Below are 19192 nucleotides of genomic sequence, written 5' to 3'. Positions count from 1 at the left end.
CATTTCTTGAACTGCCAAATTTCAAATGGCTGTGGGAGAAATGTCAACAAAAACATCACACACACAAAAAAATAGAAACATACTGTCGATTTTATTTAGGTTCGTCATGATGATGAATTAGAAAATCAAAAGGGTGCATGTGAACATAAATTACATTATTCTCTTGTCCCTCAGGTGAACTGAAGCCACACTGACTCTGGTAATACACGGTGCACGTCACTGCTGACAGTGAGCAGTGCCACACACAGACGTCGGCCTAAGGCACACCTTCACGACCACCAGATATGACTCTAAATATGGAGAAAACGTGTGAGCCACAGGCCAGTTAGGTCATCATGCATGATAACTGAGCAACACGAAAGCAAGCCACAAATTCAGTGTGTACAAGTCTGTGGTGCCATTTTGTAAAAATGAGTAAGACACTGATGAATCCACACACAGTTTCACTGTTGTCATGTTTCTACATCCACAAGTGTTATATATTTCCTTTTTCTCTTTCATTACAAACATTTACAAAGGTAATTATGACAGACTTCATATTAATGAGCAGTTTAGTACATCGGGGGCTAGAAATGCTGAAGCCTGTATAAAGTTGGTGGTCCTACGTTTGTGGCTAGGTTCTCATATGGACGAGCCCAGAATACAATAAGGTGCAAATCATCTCTCTGGGTTTCAGGGACTGTACAACTTGATAGATCACAAATTCTTGATCAAATGCGAGCAATGATACAACATTTGTGACATCTAAAGTTTAGAAATAGTGCTTTTCCTGTGCCAATCTGAGGTAGACATAACAAAACCAATGCAACACAAAAAGAAGACAGCCGTTTTTGAGAGTTTTGCAACTGAGATGGACATTCTTTTGGAATAGGAATACAAGCATAGAGCGCTAATTTGGTAAGCCCACGTCTGAAACGAGCGTGAAAAAGCCTGAATCATCACCTGGCTTACAGTGTTATCGCCTGCTCCAGTCTGAAGACAATTGCACAAAAAAAAGGATCTTACCAATATCTGTCGACAATCATAAATTAAACAAAGCAGGAATGAACTCTTACAGTGTTCTCAGCTGCAGGCGGGCTGGACAGTAAACGCTGCACCTGAAAGCAGCACCGAAATCCCCAGACGACGCGAGGTTCTGAGCGGCACAACATTCGCACAGCAGGCCTAGACACTACAACACCCATACTTGTTACAGCAACATCACACACAGCCACAGTTATTGCTTCAAAGCAGAGCACTCCCTCACACACGTCCTCAAACACTCACGCGCGCACACACAGCTTGAGCAGTAGTCAGTTGTTGTTGTTGTAGATGAGACAAGCAGCAGGAGGAAAAAAAAATAAAACATCAAAAAATAAAACATGCAGGCACCTTCGATGACTGCATCGCCAGTCTGCAGAAAGCACCACAATTTGTAGAAATTAACACACAAAAGAGAAATGTGGCACAGCGAAACAAAGAGTGCACATTTTATAAAACAACCTGTCAGATCGTCCACATGCCGCCGTGTTCAAGATAAAAAAAAATGTCAGACCCTGTGATTTAAAACTCAAATAGACACTTAGAAAGAAGAAAATACTGAAATATGAAAACAAACTCAGGGCTTTCATCTGGCCTGGATTCCTGCTGCAGACATTCTTTGGTCATGAAATAGGCTGAACACATTGATTTCGATGAATTTCACAAACACGCTGCCACACAAAGGAAACATGCAGTAACTGATTCAATGTCAAGTTGTGTGCAGAAAAGAAATGAATTGTGCATCAACTGACTGATGAAGGGTTTTCTTTAAAATAGGAATTTTGTTGTTACAGTTTAAAATTCATATTGGAAAAAAAAAAACTCCAAGCTGTAATGACTTCCCTTTAACTGTTTACCTCTAAAACGCAAGTGTCAATAAAACTGCTCTAGTGCACTTTACCCATGTGACTTCACACAACATGATGCATATACTATATATCAAACCGTCTCCTCACACATCAAATTAAAACAGCTGATGAACTAACAGATTTTGGTAGCCTTGTTTTAAGGCTGATGGTTCAAAAACTATTTGAGAAACAAGTTTGCGTTCAAAAGTAAAAATCAGCATTACACACATTAAATACAGTCTATCCGTTAAATCGGAAAGTTTTACAAAAATATTTTTGTAATTATTGAAGTTTCTTGCTATAAAAATGACAATTTAATTCAGCTTTGTGAGTTTTTCGTCAATGATCTAATTTATGTATATATCGAGTTATACACAGAAAATATATTACACTGGGCATTTACAGATATTTTTTGGATAAAATAGTTACCTGCATTTACCTTTGTAGGGCAGCAGCGATTTTCAACGTCACTATTACAATATTTACTTATATTTCCCATTCACGCCTGCAGTGTCAGACCGTCCTTACACCTCCTGACAACAGACGTCACAACACACAAAGAGCAGCCGCCTTGCAATTTGCTAATGATGCCAAACGATGATGGAGATGTGAACATGAACTGAAAAAGAGAGATGGATGGTGTTTTAGTTCTCCCTGTCTCCACTCTCTGGCAGTCCACAGGAGTAGCAAAGGCACAGAAACAGATACAGACAATCCCAACCAGTTCCCACCCCCATCCCGCCACGTGGCCCTGTTGGTGTCTCTTCAAGTTATTTCCCTCCACGCCAGAGCCACACGTCGCATGCAGGTGGGAGTCTTCGCACAGGGTCTGTCCTTTATAGTGCACATTAAATATGACAAAGACACACCGCCTTCTGCCTGCTGGAGTAGGAAAAGGGGAAGGAGAGAGTGTGGTCTGGGAATAGAGGGTCGGGGGTGGGGGGGGGGGGGTCAGGGTGGGTGAGGAAAGGTAAAGGGATGAGAGGGACATCAGCCTTGGAGCTCCTCGAAGCACGTCTCGCACACCCGTACTGGCTTTTTCGAGGACGGCGTGAGGGCGTTCCTCGACGAACACTCGGCGCAGAAAATGTTTCCACAATGTCTGCAGTGGTGCTGGATATTCACAGGAGAGAGATACAAGGCAGACGCTCAATAAATGAGATATTATGGCCTGTTAGTTTTAAAAACAAACAAACAAAAAAATCCTATTTACCTTCCTGACAGTGACGGAAAAGCCTTTCCCACAGGCCATGCAGTTCTGCACCTCGTGATCCTCGGCCCACTTCCTGGTTAGGCTCTGTGTCTGCTTGATCTTAAATCACCAACAGAAAACAACATATTACCAATTCTGTGTTGTTTTTGGCAGGCATTTTAGATTTAGTCTTATAGTTTTAGTCTTTTGGACTAAATTTTATTAAAGTTTATTAGTCATATTCAATTTTAGTCATTTCTATATGTGATAGTTTTAGTCAAGTTTTAGTCGACGAAAACTCAAAAAGGTTTTAGTCTAGTTTTAGTAAAAAAAAGTCTTTTAACAAATTAATTCAATAAGTAGGCTACTGGAGATTGCTGTTGGGCAGAAACCTTTTATCTCCATATTTCTCCTTTTTAACTTTTTTTCCAACATATTTCAACTGATTTTTTTATGAATTTATGCACTTCTTCATCATACAATTGTGTACAAACTATTGGCAACGGTGCATCTGGGTCAGACGTGTTTGCACCAGAATGTTTCTTTTCTTATACAACAGGTCCTGGTTCTGCCACTGACCTGGAGCGACTGGTTCTCTCTGCCCAGCTCCTGCATGGCTGCTGTCGTGTCGTCCAGCTTCCTCCTCAGCTCCACCACCTTGGCCTGCAGCTTCTCTATCTCACCCTCGCCCTTCACACACCTGAAACACAACAACAGAGCACAGATGATTTGTGTCTGTGTGTGTGTGTGTGTGTGTGTGTGTGTGCTCATCTTAATTGGTGGCCCAGGAGAGTTTCCTACCACAGTTACTTCGCTGGCTGCAGAGGAGGATTGTTAATTAATATGTTCAGCAGTAAAGTGCTTTGGGGAGTGATGATGATTATGATGATGATGATGATGTCCTCTAGGTATTCAGCACAGCTCTGTGCTTCCACAGCACTGTGTTGTTAACAAGTGGTTTTGTTTCATTTCAATTCAGTTTTTCTAATCTAAAAAAAAGCACCAGCACTTAAAACAACCAGGTTTTCATGAATACCCCGTCATTGATTCTATTCGAAGCTGAGGTAAGAGGAGCTAATAACAGAGTTAAATACAATAGTGCAGTTAGGTCTTGACCTAATATGAACCAGGGTGGAGTTTCCCTGAGCCGCTGTTCAGTGTGAACGACCGTGGTGCTTTTAACATAAACAACAGGCTTCATTCAATGCAGCGTTTCTCCCCCTGAAGTTCTGCAGGCTATCTGACTTCTGAATTATACTTACATTTAAATAAAATCTCATGGTTTGCATTTATTGCAGATAAAAAAAAAATGCCTGTATTCCCTTTATCCTCAGTATAACAGCAGGATTTAGCTGAAGCATATGTGGAAAGAAGAACTTGCTGACTCATATTCAGACTCATTTATGCAGTCAGACCGTCGTGTTCTGCTCTTTTTCTATCTTCGGTACATGGAACAGCCGTGATAGGACTAATATATGATGCATTTGACATTTAATTATCATGTTATGCCCAAGGAAATGAAGTTCTTTAAAAATTAAGAATTGAAAATGAGAGAATTCAAAATTGTCTGCGAGATGCAAGTAAAACTTCCCTGAAGCCAAAAGCTCAGGATGATAAGGTTATGCTGTCAACTTAGACTTATGACACACAAGCTTTTGATCAATGTGCTAACCAGTATTTATATACACTGTATTTCTTTTCTTGGAACTGAGGGCAGGTGCTTGTTTTGAAGTAATTTATTACATACACTGTAAAACCTCATTCCTCTAAAGCTCAACATAAAATCTAGGCGACTGTGGATCATTTCCATAATGTGACTGGGACCCTCCACATCGAACATGTACACAGAGCTGATTCAAGTCAAACAGAGGGAATTAAACAGTTCCTTGCAACCGACCACACACTTCAGTGAGCTTTGAGGTCAGTCGAGCCCATTCAAGAATCTAATTAGACTCGATGTATAAGAGTTGTAACCTGCAAGATGACGTGTTTTCAAACAAAGAAACGTCTCGACGCACCTTTCCAGAAGTGCCCGTCTCTCGTCCTGGTTGTTCTGGACGGTGGCCTCCAGCACAGCGATCTCTCCTCTCAGCTCGTCCGTCTGCTTTTCCAGTTCACCTACTCTCCGCTGGCTTCCCTGCCACTCTCTCTTCAGCGTGGCTACGTTTTCATTCAGAGCCGTCACCTGCACACCCAACTTGGCTTCTGCCTCCTCTTTAAGCTTCACCTGCTCCTCTCTGCCGCGTTTCTCTGCCGCCTTTAGAAAGACACATCGTACAAAACACGAAAAAAAAGGATGAGGAGAGGGGAAGGAATGACATCTCATCTGCTGAATTAAAACTGCATTTGGTGGGTGAGTCTACCAGCTGATCCCGGGCTTCTTTGGTTTGGGCGAGGAGCTGCTCCTCTCTCTGGCTCCTGCTGTCCCTGGTGGCCTGGTGCTCTTTCTGCTCTTTCTCCAGGGCACCTTTGCCCGCCTCCACCTGACCCTGTAACTCTAGTTTCTGCTGGATCAACAGCTGTTTGGCCTCCCGCAACTCACCCAGCTCCTGAAAAGCAACCGACAAAGTGAGCACTTATTTTGTTAAGGATGTGTCTCGCATATGAAAACGAGATTTCAGATTTTAAACAGCTTGAGCGGGTTTTGAAATCGGGAGGTGATTGCTCTGACAACAGCTTCAGATCAATTTGAAGACAGCTTTGAAGACCTGAGAAATCCAAGCCTATGTCAAATTGCCAACTCAAGCATGCTCAGTTACACCTTTGAAGAATGTGGCCCTGGTGACCTGCAGTCACCCTGAGTTAAGCTGTTTGTGTAAGACACGAGCATGGGAAGCAGGCCATGTCAGTGTGAGACATAAAATGGTCACCATTGTCTACATTCACGCAGACACTCTTAAGGATTTTAGTTTGGAGTTCATTAAGTCTCCGTTTCTCCCTCCCTTAAATGAAAAGAAACAATTAACTGACCTTCTCACTCTTCTCTGTAAGTGCTTTTAACTCAGAAGTTAATTTGCTGTTATTTCTTTCCACGGTCGTCTTGGCTTTGTTCAGCTCCTCCACTTTGCTCTTCTCCTTCTCCAGCTCCTCTTTCACATGATTCTGGGAGAGCAGGAACCATTTAGAATACATTAACCCCATCACAGTCAAGTGCAAATGTGTGTTAATCCATTTGTCTGACCTGTTGCTTCTGCAGCTCCTTCAGTGTTTGTTCCTGCTGCTGCAGCTTCTGGCCCTGCTTGGCGAGCTCCTGCTCCAATGAGCTGCGGCCCGTCTTCAGCTCCTGGATCTGAGCTTCTAAACCAGTCTGGTGGGTTCGGTTAGCAGCCAGCTCCTCCTGCGCTACACGCAGCTTCTCCTCAGATGCCTACAGTCAGAAAGAGGGTTTTTAAGAGGGTTAGAAGAGACACGAGTAAAACCTGAAGTGACCCTTTGCAAGCTGCATTAAAATAATTATTTCAAATGGATGTTTGTGAATTTAACAGTTCACAGGCTCCTTTCATCACGCTATTGCCTCTCTCTAGCTCCATCTCTTCATGCATCAACGTACCTTGAGGTCCTGGCGCAGGGCAGAAACCTCTGATTCTTTGCCGTAGAAGTCAGACTGAAGCTTATTGAGACTTTCCTGACTTTGCGCCAAAGTCTTCTGCAGCTCTGCTGTCCGGCTCTTTTCAGAGGTCAACTCCTGGCCGAGCTCTGCCACCTGGGTCTTCAGTTTACTTTCCTCCTCTGCCTGAAGATAAGAGTTTAACACACACATTCATTAACTTATCCAGAGATAATCGTTACATAACTTCCTTTACAACAAACCCATGGAAAATGATGTCAGTAAAAGCCATTTCAAAAGGTCAGGCACAGTATCTGTGTGGTTAGGTATGTTTTGTTTTGTGCTTTTAAACATGCAAAGCATTTTGTGCTACGTTTTTAATGTATGAAAAGTGCCTTATAAATAAAGTTTGATTTGATTTGATACTGCAGCTAAACAAAGAAAGTGCACACTTGGGCTGGAAATATATAGGACAGCAAGAGCAACAAAAAGTAGAAAGAAGCCGTGTATCTGACAATAGATGAAATAAGATCACATGAGACCGGACAAAGGACCTGTGGTTTCATATGTTAACAGCTGTCCACAGTAAATAAACGGCTTCTTACCTTCTTGACATTAACTTCCTGTAACTTTGTCACTTGGTCCTTCAGTTTCTTCATCTCCTCTTCAAAGGACCCCTGGGCTGTCTTCAGTTGTGCCCGCACTTTCTCCAGCTCATTCTCCTTTACTTTCAGTGCCTCCTGAGTCTTCGACTGCTGCTGCTCTAATGATGTAAGCTGCTTTTTCAGCGTTTTCTCTGCCTGAAAATGTATAGACATACAACAGTCCTTAAGCTGTTAGGTTCAAAACAAAATCTTCCATCTACCTTCTTTTCACACGTTTACCTCTCTCATCTGCTCCAGTTGCCCTTTAGATTCTTTCACTGCCTTGGTGATGGTCTCATTATTCTTCAGAAGCTCCTGCCGGGCCTTCTCATTGGACTTTTCCTGAGGATTGAGACAAATGAATGTTGTGAATGTCCTGATGCTCTAAAAGTGTCTCTCTGACACTCTTAGTTGCAGGAAAAATTTACAAACAACAATATTAAATTTGCCTTAATAGTTTGCCAGCCAACCTACCTTCTCCTCCATGGCTGACTTGTGGCTCTTCCTTTCTCCGTCCAGCTGACTCTGACTGTCTTTCAGTGCTTTATTAGCCTTCCCTAGGCTCTCCTGAGCAGAGACAAGCTCCTTCCTTTGAGCCTCTTTCTCCTGTTGGGCCCTTTGTAGGTCTGCTGCCAGACTCTGCACTTTCTTGTCCAGCTCTGCATGCTGAGTCTTTCCCTCCTGGGTCACCTTGTCCAGATTCACCTTCAGAGCAGCTTTATCCTGCTCACTGCACTCCAGCTGCTGCTGGCTGTCACTCAAAGCCGCTGCCTTTTTCTTCAACTCCTCTTGTAGTGTTGCAGCCCTTAACAGTGAAACAAGATATATGACACATTTTGAATAATTTATTAAAATAGAACAAACAAAAAAGGCTTGAATATATGAATCCCAAACTCATCAAAACCAGTGCATTAGAACACCTTCTCTCACCCTGCTTTCTCTGTGTCCAGTGAGCGCTGCAGGTCCTTAGCTTTTCGCTTAACCTCTGATCCTTCCTTCTGCAGCTTCTGTACTTCCTGCTGCACCTGATCTCGTGTGGCCTGCAGCTCCACAACCTGAGACTCCAGTTTCTGTCAATTCAAAACATCAGATTCAGTTTCAGCCATTACAAACAAGAAAAATGTCAAAACAAACATAAAAATGGCAACAAGGCATATGGCACATTCTGAGTCTCATATCAGGCACGTTCTATAAGGATTCACTTCAAACCTTATTGAGCCCCTCCAGCTGCTCCACACGCTGCTCTGAGGCCAGTAGTTTGTCCTTGCATTCTTTCAGGCCAGTTTCCAGCTGTGTGCACTGCTCCTGTCTCTCTTTGAGCCTCTGGGCCTTCTCCTCCATCTTCTTCTGAACTTTATTCAGTTCCTACACAGGACGACAGCACAGCGCAGAGAAGTTCAGGTGTGAGGCGTGTGTGCGAGGTGCAGTACATCACACAGGACTCTGAGGTGCTGCAGATAGAGAAAGTTCACCTGCTGCTTGTCCTGCAGTGCGTGCTGAGCAGTCTCCAGGTTATTCTCCAGGTTGGCCTTCTGTGCAGCTTTGGCTGCCTCTGCAGAGAGCAACATCTCTGTCTTTGCCTTCAGCTGCAGGGAAACAGTCCAACAGAAACCGTTATTATTCCCATAATCAATAAAATAAATAAGTTGGACTTTAGATCACCTGTTAAGTTCAGATTTTAAAGTTTATAAAACATTATCAATGACACCACTACGTTTTACACAAACATGTGGAGGCTCACCTGAGAGTCCAGCTGGGACACTTTCTCCTTGCTGTCTGCGAGCTGGGCAGTGAGCTCGGTGACTGAGGTCTCTAGGGTGTGGGCGCGGTCCTGCGCCGAACGCAGCAGAGTCTTCTGCTCCTGGACCTGCTCGTGTAGGTTGTCCTGGGCTTGCTTGTTGCTTTCTGATTGGTTCTTCAGCTTGTCAGTCAACTGTGTCACCTATAAGATTCACATTTAGAGACAGGGCGTAAGTCTCAAAAATGACAGATTATACTGTGTGATTATTGGGGGTCTCTCTACATGGCGTGATTATTTGTGAGTTGTGTGAGTCCTGTGTCATGTTTTCATCCACCTGCTCTTGTAGTGCATGGTTTTTCTCTTTTAGCTGATTAAGAACCGCTGTCTCTCCCTCCCCAGCCTGGATCTTGGCACACAGGTCCTCCCTCTCGGCTTCCAGCTGGCTCACAATGTCTTTACTCTTCTGCAGGAGAGCCTCCAGGTTCTGGATCTTCTGGTCCTTATCCCCAATCTGACGCAACACCTGCTCCAGGTCGTTCTACAACATGAAGACAAGCCAACACAGGAGTAAAGTTACAGCAGGTGCTTTGGCAGGTAGTTTTAGTTATGTGTACTGTCAACGCCGGCATGCTGTACCAGCTCCTATCTTCTGATGCACCGGCACACAGGAGAAGGTGCTAAATAACTTTGCATCAGACTATGTCACCCATTATTCTTAGTAAAACTCTTGGTGGTTTTATGACTGGCTGGACCAGATAGCTGCTCTAAGCTTCATGCTACCACTTATTTTTATCAATGCCTCAGATGTGAGGGTTTTTCCGATGAACAGTACCTGTGCCTCACGGAGTTTGCCATTGGTGTTCTGCTGCAGCGCCTGCAGCTCCTGGTGCTGCTGCTTGGCTTTCTCCAGCTGGTGCTGCAGGTCTGTGCCCTTACCGCCACTCTCTTTCAACTGAAGATAAAAACCACACACACATACTGTAAACGAACCTAGATTACATTGTAATACAATGCAAGTACCTTACAGTGTGCATTGTATCATTACATCACATTTGGGCACACCTGAACATCAGATGTTCTTCCTGTTTCATTGCATTAATTCATTTTTTCCCCGCAGCGATCATTAAAATTTAATCTGATGCTTACCTGCTCTTCTGCACGGGAGAGTTTGAGCTGCAGGTCGGCTGCTTGCTGCTCACGGTCTTTCAGTTTCTCCCCAGACAGCTGCCTCTGTTCTTTCAGACGACCTTGCACTTCGCCCAGCTGCCTTTCTGCCTCCAGCAGTTTGGCGTGCAGCTAGGAAGAGCAAAGAGAGAGAGGGGTGATGATGAAGATGGAGAGCAGCAGATTCGAAACATCATAGTATACTCACATTAATTAGCGTAACTGTACAACATCTGCGCATTTTAAATTTTTTTCTGCTGAAACTGATTTTATGCAACTGCATAAACTAGTCTGAAAGAGCCCCTGCCTTTGTGTTCTCAGATATTTTCCATAGGTGAAAAACTTCTGGGCTTTGAAACATACTGAGCAGGGTCAGGGGCTGCAGTTTGTGGCATTGGAGAAAACACCAAAGGTTTGTTCTTGTCTACATTTGACTGATTCTGTTTGTCAATGTACTGGAAATCAAGTTGAACTGAGTTCAGCAACTTCAACTCAGACTTTAAAACAAATATCAAAACATTTTACATATCATTTGTACAGCGTGGATTTGTCTCTATGTGTTTTTCCTTTGACAGTCTTACTCACCTGACTGATCTCCGTCTGCTGCTGAGCACCGTGGCTCTCTTTTTCTTCCCTTTGCTGTTCCAGCTGTTTCCTCTCAACTTTCAGCTCTGCATGCTTCACCTCCAGTTCGCCAATCTCATGCTTCAGCTTCGCCACCTCCTCACTTCTCTCCCCGAGCTCGGCCTGGGTCTTCTGCAGGGACGCCTCAGCCCCTGTGGCACGAGCCTGGAGCTCGTGGACCTCCTGCTCTCTCTCCCTCAGGCTGCCTTGCACTCCCTTTTTTGCAGATTTCTCAGCTCCCAGACACTCCTCCAGTTCCTGATACTCCTTCTCTTTACGTGCCAGCTTTTCAGACAGGCTCTATGAAAATAGAGAAATGACAAGACCAAATGGACGGTCAGGTGAGCATTGGTTGTCCAGAGGTGTTAATTATTTATCGGGGTGAGAAATTTGTCCGTCAACAGACAAACAATACAGTGAAATTAAACAAAAGTTTCTCTTTACACAGACTCTTTTAGATCAGTTGAACTACTTGGCTTTTCTAAATTAAAACAGTCAGCATGATAGGAGCTGCAACACGCCACAAACATTCACACCTCATGTGATGTAAGCTATGGAAAAGAACAGTCGCCTGTTAAGAGTCAGGAGTAAAGAGAGGTATGGCATTTCTAGAGGAAGGTTTAACGACAAGGGGGCTTGGAAAACTGTGTGTTGTGTACAGCACTTGCCCTGTCGTGAGCTCTGCCAGTAAACTTGGCAACAAGGTGATAAAGAACAAAATGTTGTTAATAGTGGAGTGTGCTGCTAAGTAGGGAGTGTGACAGGGCACCTGGACTTCACAGACATCCAACAAACCTTTGCAGGCCACCACAACAGCTGGTTAACATTTACAACCTACTCCAGATAGTTTTTACTTTGTCACTTTTGTTTATGCCTCTATTTTTCCAGGCGTTGTCGTGCTTCTTTAGTGTCACCGACGATCTCACCTTTCTGCTGCAAACTCTTTAATCCTGGAGTTACAGAGCGTTGCTACGGACGGAAACTAGCTTTGAGCTAAATCCGGCACACTTACAGGACGCCACGGCGTTAAATTGTCCATTAATGTGCACTGTCCTCGACAAATAAACAATAAATGAAATGAAATGAAAGTTGGTTGTTCACCTGTCTGCTCTTAGTCCTGATCCTGTGTTTCTCACTGTATGCTCCATCACCTCTGTCTAAACTTATGAGACAAGTGTTTTTATCAGGTTTCAAGAAATGCTGTTGTCAGGAGCAGCGAGGGGGGAGAAGGCTTCATCCTGGACATCCAGCTCTCTAATTCCCTTCTTTCCCCGGGAGACAACTTAGCTTAGCTGGTTTTTTTTTTATATTTTTATTTTAATTGAAAGCACAGTTGAGAGAGAGACAGGAAACGGGGATGCAGAGAGGGGGGAAATGACATGCAAGAAAGGGCTGCTCGATACGGGATTCGAACCGGGGCCGCCTGCAGTGAGGACTGTAGCCTCAACACATGAGGACTGCGAGGACTTTGACCGTTCCCGATGAGACAGGATTTAACTTCTGGCGAGAATCCTCTGCCTCAGTTCATATTGCGCTAACGCTGTTACCTGTGTTTGAATTTCACCCAAAGAAATGGAGCTGGCATGGCCGAGACCCCCCTGTGGGTTTAATTATAGAGCTGTGGGTGATTCCTATGTACAAGTTTGGTGACAGCAGGACACTGTGGTGGGGTCTGATACTGAGCAACAGAGGGAAGTTGACAGAAAGTGAGCTGCTCTGTTCTTTGAGGCGGCCGGCAACGTGTGTTAACATTTCTAAAGTTAAAGTAAATCCTGCATAATCTTCTGCTGTATTCTGTGTAACAGAAGTCACAGCAGACATGTTTGTGCCTGAAGTAATTATAACTGATTATAATTATAATAATTAGAGCATGGCAATCTGTGTGTGTGTGTGTGTACCTGGCTTTGCTGCTGCAAATTATTCAGATTGCTCTGCAGCTCGTGGATCTGTTGGGTGTAGACAGCTGCTTCCTGCGGACCCTTCTCCAGCTCTGCTTTTAGTTGGGATATGGTCAGCTGGAAAACAACAGACGAGAACATTAGACTCTTTTTGTAAGGAAGTCGTCAATGGATCAAGTAATGGAGACAGCACTGTGAGGGACTCACATAGTAGAAAGAAATGAATAAAACAAATCAATATGAGGTAGTCACAATCAGGCTTTAGTGACACAAAACCCAATGAAAACATAATGAGTTATAACACGATTTAAAAAGAAAGAAAAAAACTCAAGCTGAAAATTTGAAAGATGAAACTCAAAAAGCTCAAACTCAGTAACTCAAAAAAAAAAAAAAATTGGGGCCAACTTGAAACGGCGTGTTTTACCTCCAGTTTACGAATCTTGAAGAAAGAGTAAGTGTTGGAGATACATTATGTGAGAAGCAGAGGAAGAAAGGGAGGGAAAGAGAGACATGGAAACTGGTAAGTCACCATAACTCCAGCAAGAGGTGTGTCTCTAACACAGAGCCGCTGGGCTGAGAAAGTAAATTATCACATTTTCACCACAAGCCATTGCGACGCCCTAATATGATAGCATCAAACAGACGAGACGATGCAAACAGATGCGGTGTTTTTGGCAGGTCGGGCTTTTGCTGGCAGACCTGAACACTGGCTCCTTTCCTGACTGCAGAAATCTTACACTGGGAAACTTAATACTCAATTAAATGCAGCAACTGTCTCACAAAACTTGAGGACTGTACCAAAGCCACCTGTTCATCATAACTGGGAGCTGTAGTGTAATCAAAAACCAGACAGTTTTTTAAATATGTCCACAATGTGGTTTCAAAATGTATAAATCTGTGAAGCTGTGCAGAGACGTACAGGGCCTGCAGCTGCCCCACAGAGCCCTATAAATACTTCTCTCATTCTGGGATCAAAACTGCAGGATATCAAGCTGAATTATTTATCACACATTAATTAGTTAATAAGAATCTCAAACAGCTACTTCTGAATCAGAATTTAAAGATCTGCTCTTTTTAAAAAAAAGTGTGTCCTCCGTACAAGAACAAGGTGAAATGGAAGTGGGGAAACATTAGAAGTAAACTAAACTAGATTTCACTTCAGCGCTGTAATGTTGTAAATGATTAGGTGAACTTTAGGAATCAGTGTGAATGTTTATTTGTTTGTGAAAAGTAAAAGTTTAGGGCGGGAGGTGGCAGCTTATATCACAACACACTGGGACAATATAGTAGTAAGAATCAACAGAAATAACATTTGACCTTCAAGGCATGAGGTTATTTACCCTCCTCACCTCTGAGGTAGTATAATTAGCCTGCAGTTGCTCGTAGTGGTTTTTGAGGCGTTCGGACTCCTCCTCCTTCTCACGCGTCATTTGATCCATCAGTGTCTGCACCTGCACCAGCTCCTTCTGCAGGACCTCCACGTCCTCCACTCCTGGTCGCTGCAGCTAGGGGGCAGAGCAGAGGCACTGTTTCAGGGACACAGTGACCGGGTGGCACAAAGTTGATCAAAAGACCAGAAGTTTTGGTATTAAGCTAAATCAAAACTTTATTGCCCTTGGAAACGGTGGCTCGGGTATATAAAGAAGCCTCGATTCAATGTACTTTAATATAGAGTAAAACACGAGGCATCAAGTGGAACTGGGGGTGCTGTCTCTGTTTACAGTTTCAGCATGAAGCTTATATTTTGTGTGCTACCTTTTTTTAAAAGCTACATTTCAGACTAGGTAAAAGGTCAGTGTACCGATTATACACTTAAATGCAACCACACAGCTCTAGTTTGCAGTATATTTTAGCTCTTTTGATAAAAAAATTCTTTGGGTTAAGTTGTGTTCAGGTTTTTCTTTAACAGCGATGAGAGCATCGCCCTAAATGGGAGCTGTGTCGATTTTTCACAACAGCTCACAGTCAAGCTGATTTCATGGTGTTGGCTCAGTGTTATTCTGTTCAAACTCTAAAGCACAACATTCATGGATCGAGCTACAAAGTCTGTCGCTGAAGCCTTGTGAGAAGAGAATAAAAACCAACAGAGCGCGTGTTGTACCAGTTCAGTCTGAAGTCTCTCATTCTCCTGCTTCTCGTTCTGCAGTTGTTCGGTCACTTTGGCTAGCCTCTGGTCAGCAGCCTCCCTCAGGCTCTTCTCCTCATCGTAGCGGGACTTTAAGTCTGTTGGATTCAACAATTTAAAATATAATATATATTAATATTCAACCAGAGTAATATCTCACTTGTCTTCGAATGTATCCAAACTAATTGGATGAAACACAAAGCATGGACTTGAGTCTAGCCAAGGAGAACTTCCTTCAGTGTCCTGGCCCATCACTAACCTACTATCTCTGTGGCCAGCTGGGCAGCCTTCTGCTCAAACAGGTCTTTCATCTGCTTGATGTTGAACTTTTCTGTCTCTGCTTCGTTCAATTTCTTTTCAAGGGCTGTAAAAGAAAAGCACCACATATTAGTGACAAACTATTTGACATCTTTGTCATGAAAATCGTTGAATATAACGTCACCGACCTGTGTCCTCTGAGGCTATCGGTCCATCGTTCTGTGAAAACCAAAGATAAAGACAAAGATAGGGTACAGTAAGATTAAGCATCGCCACCATGCTTTATTAAGCAGTTTTATCCACAGACACACATTTATTTTCATAATCATGTTAAATATCTTGAAGGAATTACTTGCTTCAGTTGTCCTTGGACTTTATCTAATTCCTTTTTGAGCTCACCAGAAAACCATCTTTCCTCCTAAAAGCATAAACACACACAGTCAAGTTTGTGTATCAACTGACCATTTTACCTACAAGAGCCACAGTTCAGACACTTAACGTTACCTTCAGAGAAACATGGAGGTCCTGAACCTCTTGCCGCAGCATTGTAAGGTCTTCCCTAAAAAGAGGCAAGGGCACATTAACAAAAGCACACAAACAATTCTGTCAAGAGCAGGATGAGATGAGACAAATGTATGCAACTTTAATATCTGTCTCACCGAGTGGGGGCCACATGAGCGGGGAGGTCTCCGGTATCATGGAACAGCTCGTAGTGCTTGAACAGCTCCTCTGCAGAGTTGTGAGACTTCATGCACTGAGGGCAGATGAAGCCCTGGACACAGAAACACAGCATAAACCAGGTGATGGTGTCAGTCCATCACCTCTACTTGGTTAAATGGTTAGAGCTATCAACACAAAAATGTCCATGTTACCTCAGATGTCTGATCATGGTTCAGGTCTGTGCTGGGCTGCTGCTCCGACTCTGCATTCTGGGAGCCTCCCTTCCCAGGAGTCTGGATGGTAGAAAACAGCCTTGATTAGTCTGTAGATGTATGCAATACTGTATAAATACACACTCAGACAGTATAGATGTTTGACCAAATCACTTGAGCTCAGTTAATGGTTTTTAAAATGATCATTTAAGGTTCCTCTAATTAAGGTGCACGCTGCTATATTCCAGAGATTAGACTGACTCAGGTTTTTATGTGTGTGCTGTTTGTTTGCAGTGCTTGCACCTGGGTTTACATTGGATCAAGTGAACAAAATATAATTTGGGAGAACAGCGGGACTTCCCAGAGATGAGGCGAAGTCCTGGATTACACAACTCAAACGACAATGCTGGGTGTGACTTGTTTAGACCTTTGCTCTCACCTGTGGCCCTGCTCTGTGCTCCATTTGAAAGCCTGTCTATTCAAGACAGCTGTATCATAACAATACAACACTATGGATACAAGTTCATTTGGTTGATGATATATACTGTCTTAAAAAAGTATTCACCCCCCCTTGAACTATTTCAAGAACAGTAAAATAATTATATGATGGCGCAGTTGAGACTGTTTGTCTGAATACATGTGCTTTACGTTTTTCCTAAAGCTTCTTATCATGACAAAAACCTCAATCATGATATCGTTTGACCACACAAGCTTGTTTCACTCTGTCTCAGAGCCTCTTGCAACATCTGGCAAATGTGACATGTCCTATGTGTCTTTTTTCAGGAGGCAAAAAGCTGCAGCTAGTTTAGCATCAGGCTAAAAGGTATGCTTTCCAATCTGCATCCACAGGCCTCTGGTCTGCCCTCACCACACTGAGGATAGAAAATTTGAGATGTATGATTTACAGCTGTGCCATATCTTTCCACTATTTTTTACAACTGACTTTATGATAGGAATGTTTACTTCCTTCAGACTTTTATGGGTCCATGACCTGATTTTGCCTCTCTGTTACATTTCATTTAACTTGTTGTATATATATATATTTATAGTTCCTAGATACTAAAGAAACAAACCTACTGACATGCTGTTAGACACGGTTAGTCGTGTTATATTAAGTAACACACCCATGCACTGCAAGGTAGAAAACAGTTCCTAGAGTTTTAGTAAACAAACCTACTGACATGCTGTTAGACACGGTTAGTCGTGTTGTATTAAGTTGCACACCCATGCACTGCAAGGTAGAAAAAACAACTGTCTACATAGCTCAGAGGAAGGTTTGAACATGGTCACTAGAAAACAGTTCAGTCCAATGGCCTGAACACAAACAGAAGGGTGGATGTGCCATTGGTGAGCCATTCACAAAAAGGGTTTGTTTGGGCTGGTTATCGTCCGCATGAATGAACAAGGTCAAAGTATGTGTATGTGTGTGTGTGTGGTGGGAGGGGGTCTTTTAGCACTTTGAACCAGGCATCTCAGAGCCTATTGGAGGGTTGACAAACACCACTTTACAAGACAGGATGAACGTTTACATCATGGAATAAACCATGACCCCACTCAGGCCTGCTACATACCGTACATAAACCAGCTGTGACTCTTATCAAATTAAAATGTTACTAAAACAAGCCAACTAAAAAGAGCATTTTAACTTTAGGTTACACATGTCCTATGAATAATGAGAAAATTACTATTTTGAGGAATATATTTTACTGTCCTAAAATTATCTACCTGCCAATATCATTAGGCAATATTTAAAACACATTAAAAACCTGTTAGAACATGTGCACTGTAAAGACAGGTCAATGTTGGTCCAGGAGGAGGATACAGTAACTGTATATTATTCATATGATATGGTATAGGCTACAACACTAAGAGGTTTTTGGCCATTAATGATTCAACTGTTACTTCAAGGTGTGCAATAAATCAATGGCTCCCAAGGTTTTTATGTAAGAAATGAGATCTGTTTAAATCCAAGTGTTTCCTGAGCCCCTGACAATATCTGTGTTGTTCATTACATTCATGTCTAAAACCTACTGTACTAGTCGATCTAGGATTATGTCAAGACGTAAGACGTCGAAGCAGCAATTCTTCTCACTAATGTTTTTTTTTTTTTATCATTATTTATTCCCGATGTATTTTCCTAAACGTTTGCTATCAGATCCATTAGGCTAATCTGAATGCAAAAACGTTTCGAAATGGATTTTACTTGTTACCAGGCCCAGACTTCAAAGTGTACACTATGATGCAGCTGGCAGCAACGCAGTGCACTATGGGAAATGTAGTCCTAGGTAGAAGCTAACTAGGTAGCTAGCCTCTTTCACTCCCCAATGTAACTGAAGTGTCAAGCGGATGATTTATTCAAACGACCTTGTAGTTATTAATATTACCATGAGCCCGGTTAGCTAAAACACTTGGTTTTTTTTATCACGTCGAGGTGAGCCAGCTGAGACATGACTGCCCAACCGTTCATTTGAGGCTAACGTCAGCGTTAGCATGAGATGACTGGACGATGAATTAACCTAACCGCTATAACCCAGCTAGCTAACGGAAACAACGAAAATAAAACGTTTCAGAGACCAAGGTCTTCTGCTACATTAGTCACCACCTAATCAGCCAACTCTGTACATGTGGACACGTTAATTCATTTATTCACAAATGCGTGTACTCGGACACCAGCTTGCTACATCCCTGCCAAGGGTAGCATCAATCAAACGAACCGAAGTTAGCATCGAGTGGCTAACTGTGTCAACCCTAACGTAGGGGAGCGCTTGATATGTACGCTGCAATCTAACGGGGGAGCGGGAGTCTTCCCAGTTAAGGAGCTACCGTTGGCTGAAACCAAGAACCCCGCCCACCCGCGACGCATGGTGGGTCAAAACGTGCGCCCCCACCATGAAAACAGACAAGGATAGGCCCCGTGTCTCTCAAGGAAAACGACTCGGTTTTACCAAAACAAAAGCGACACGGTTGACATTGTCGTCGCAGGAGCTTACCATCTGAAGTATCCTTCTGAGCATGGCCTCGACGGTGTTTGTCCGGACACAAAATCCAGTCAATTTTCCAATTTCAAAAACCTACGTCGCTGTTCAACCAACACCTGACCAAGCTCAGGGAGCAGCGGCGAATGGGCGGGTCATGGAGAGGATGGTTGAGCAGGACAGTCTGGCTGTATTCAAGATTATACACAAGTGTTGCCCTGTTGTAACACACTGTAGCGATGGGAATGATCAATAAATGTGTGTTGTTTTTTTGTTTTGTTTTT

The 19192-nt window shown here is 43.1% G+C and overlaps 1 protein-coding gene across 1 annotated transcript; it reads right to left on the bottom strand.

The window, feature by feature from the left end:
- Nucleotides 1–109: 109 nt before the first annotated feature.
- Nucleotides 110–19114, bottom strand: eea1 (early endosome antigen 1). Its single transcript, XM_083973371.1, has 29 exons — nt 18924–19114; nt 15934–16014; nt 15721–15833; nt 15566–15620; nt 15414–15479; nt 15250–15280; nt 15063–15167; nt 14780–14901; nt 14028–14183; nt 12679–12795; nt 10742–11080; nt 10139–10288; nt 9825–9944; nt 9327–9530; nt 8993–9193; nt 8724–8837; nt 8461–8616; nt 8182–8321; nt 7726–8056; nt 7492–7593; nt 7213–7407; nt 6611–6793; nt 6242–6427; nt 6031–6162; nt 5424–5609; nt 5079–5317; nt 3640–3760; nt 3082–3180; nt 110–2981 (listed from the first exon to the last, which is right to left on the bottom strand). The coding sequence occupies exons 1-29, from the start codon at nt 18945–18947 to the stop codon at nt 2859–2861; spliced, it is 4191 nt and encodes a 1396-aa protein (XP_083829497.1). The 5' UTR covers nt 18948–19114; the 3' UTR covers nt 110–2858.
- Nucleotides 19115–19192: the final 78 nt, after the last annotated feature.

The sequence above is a fragment of the Trachurus trachurus genome (genome assembly GCF_905171665.1).
Source record: "Trachurus trachurus genome assembly, chromosome: 6".
NCBI classification, from domain to species: Eukaryota; Metazoa; Chordata; class Actinopteri; order Carangiformes; family Carangidae; genus Trachurus; species Trachurus trachurus.
The sequence above is the reverse complement of the archived record's forward strand: the minus strand, read 5'-3'. Positions and strand labels throughout refer to the sequence as shown.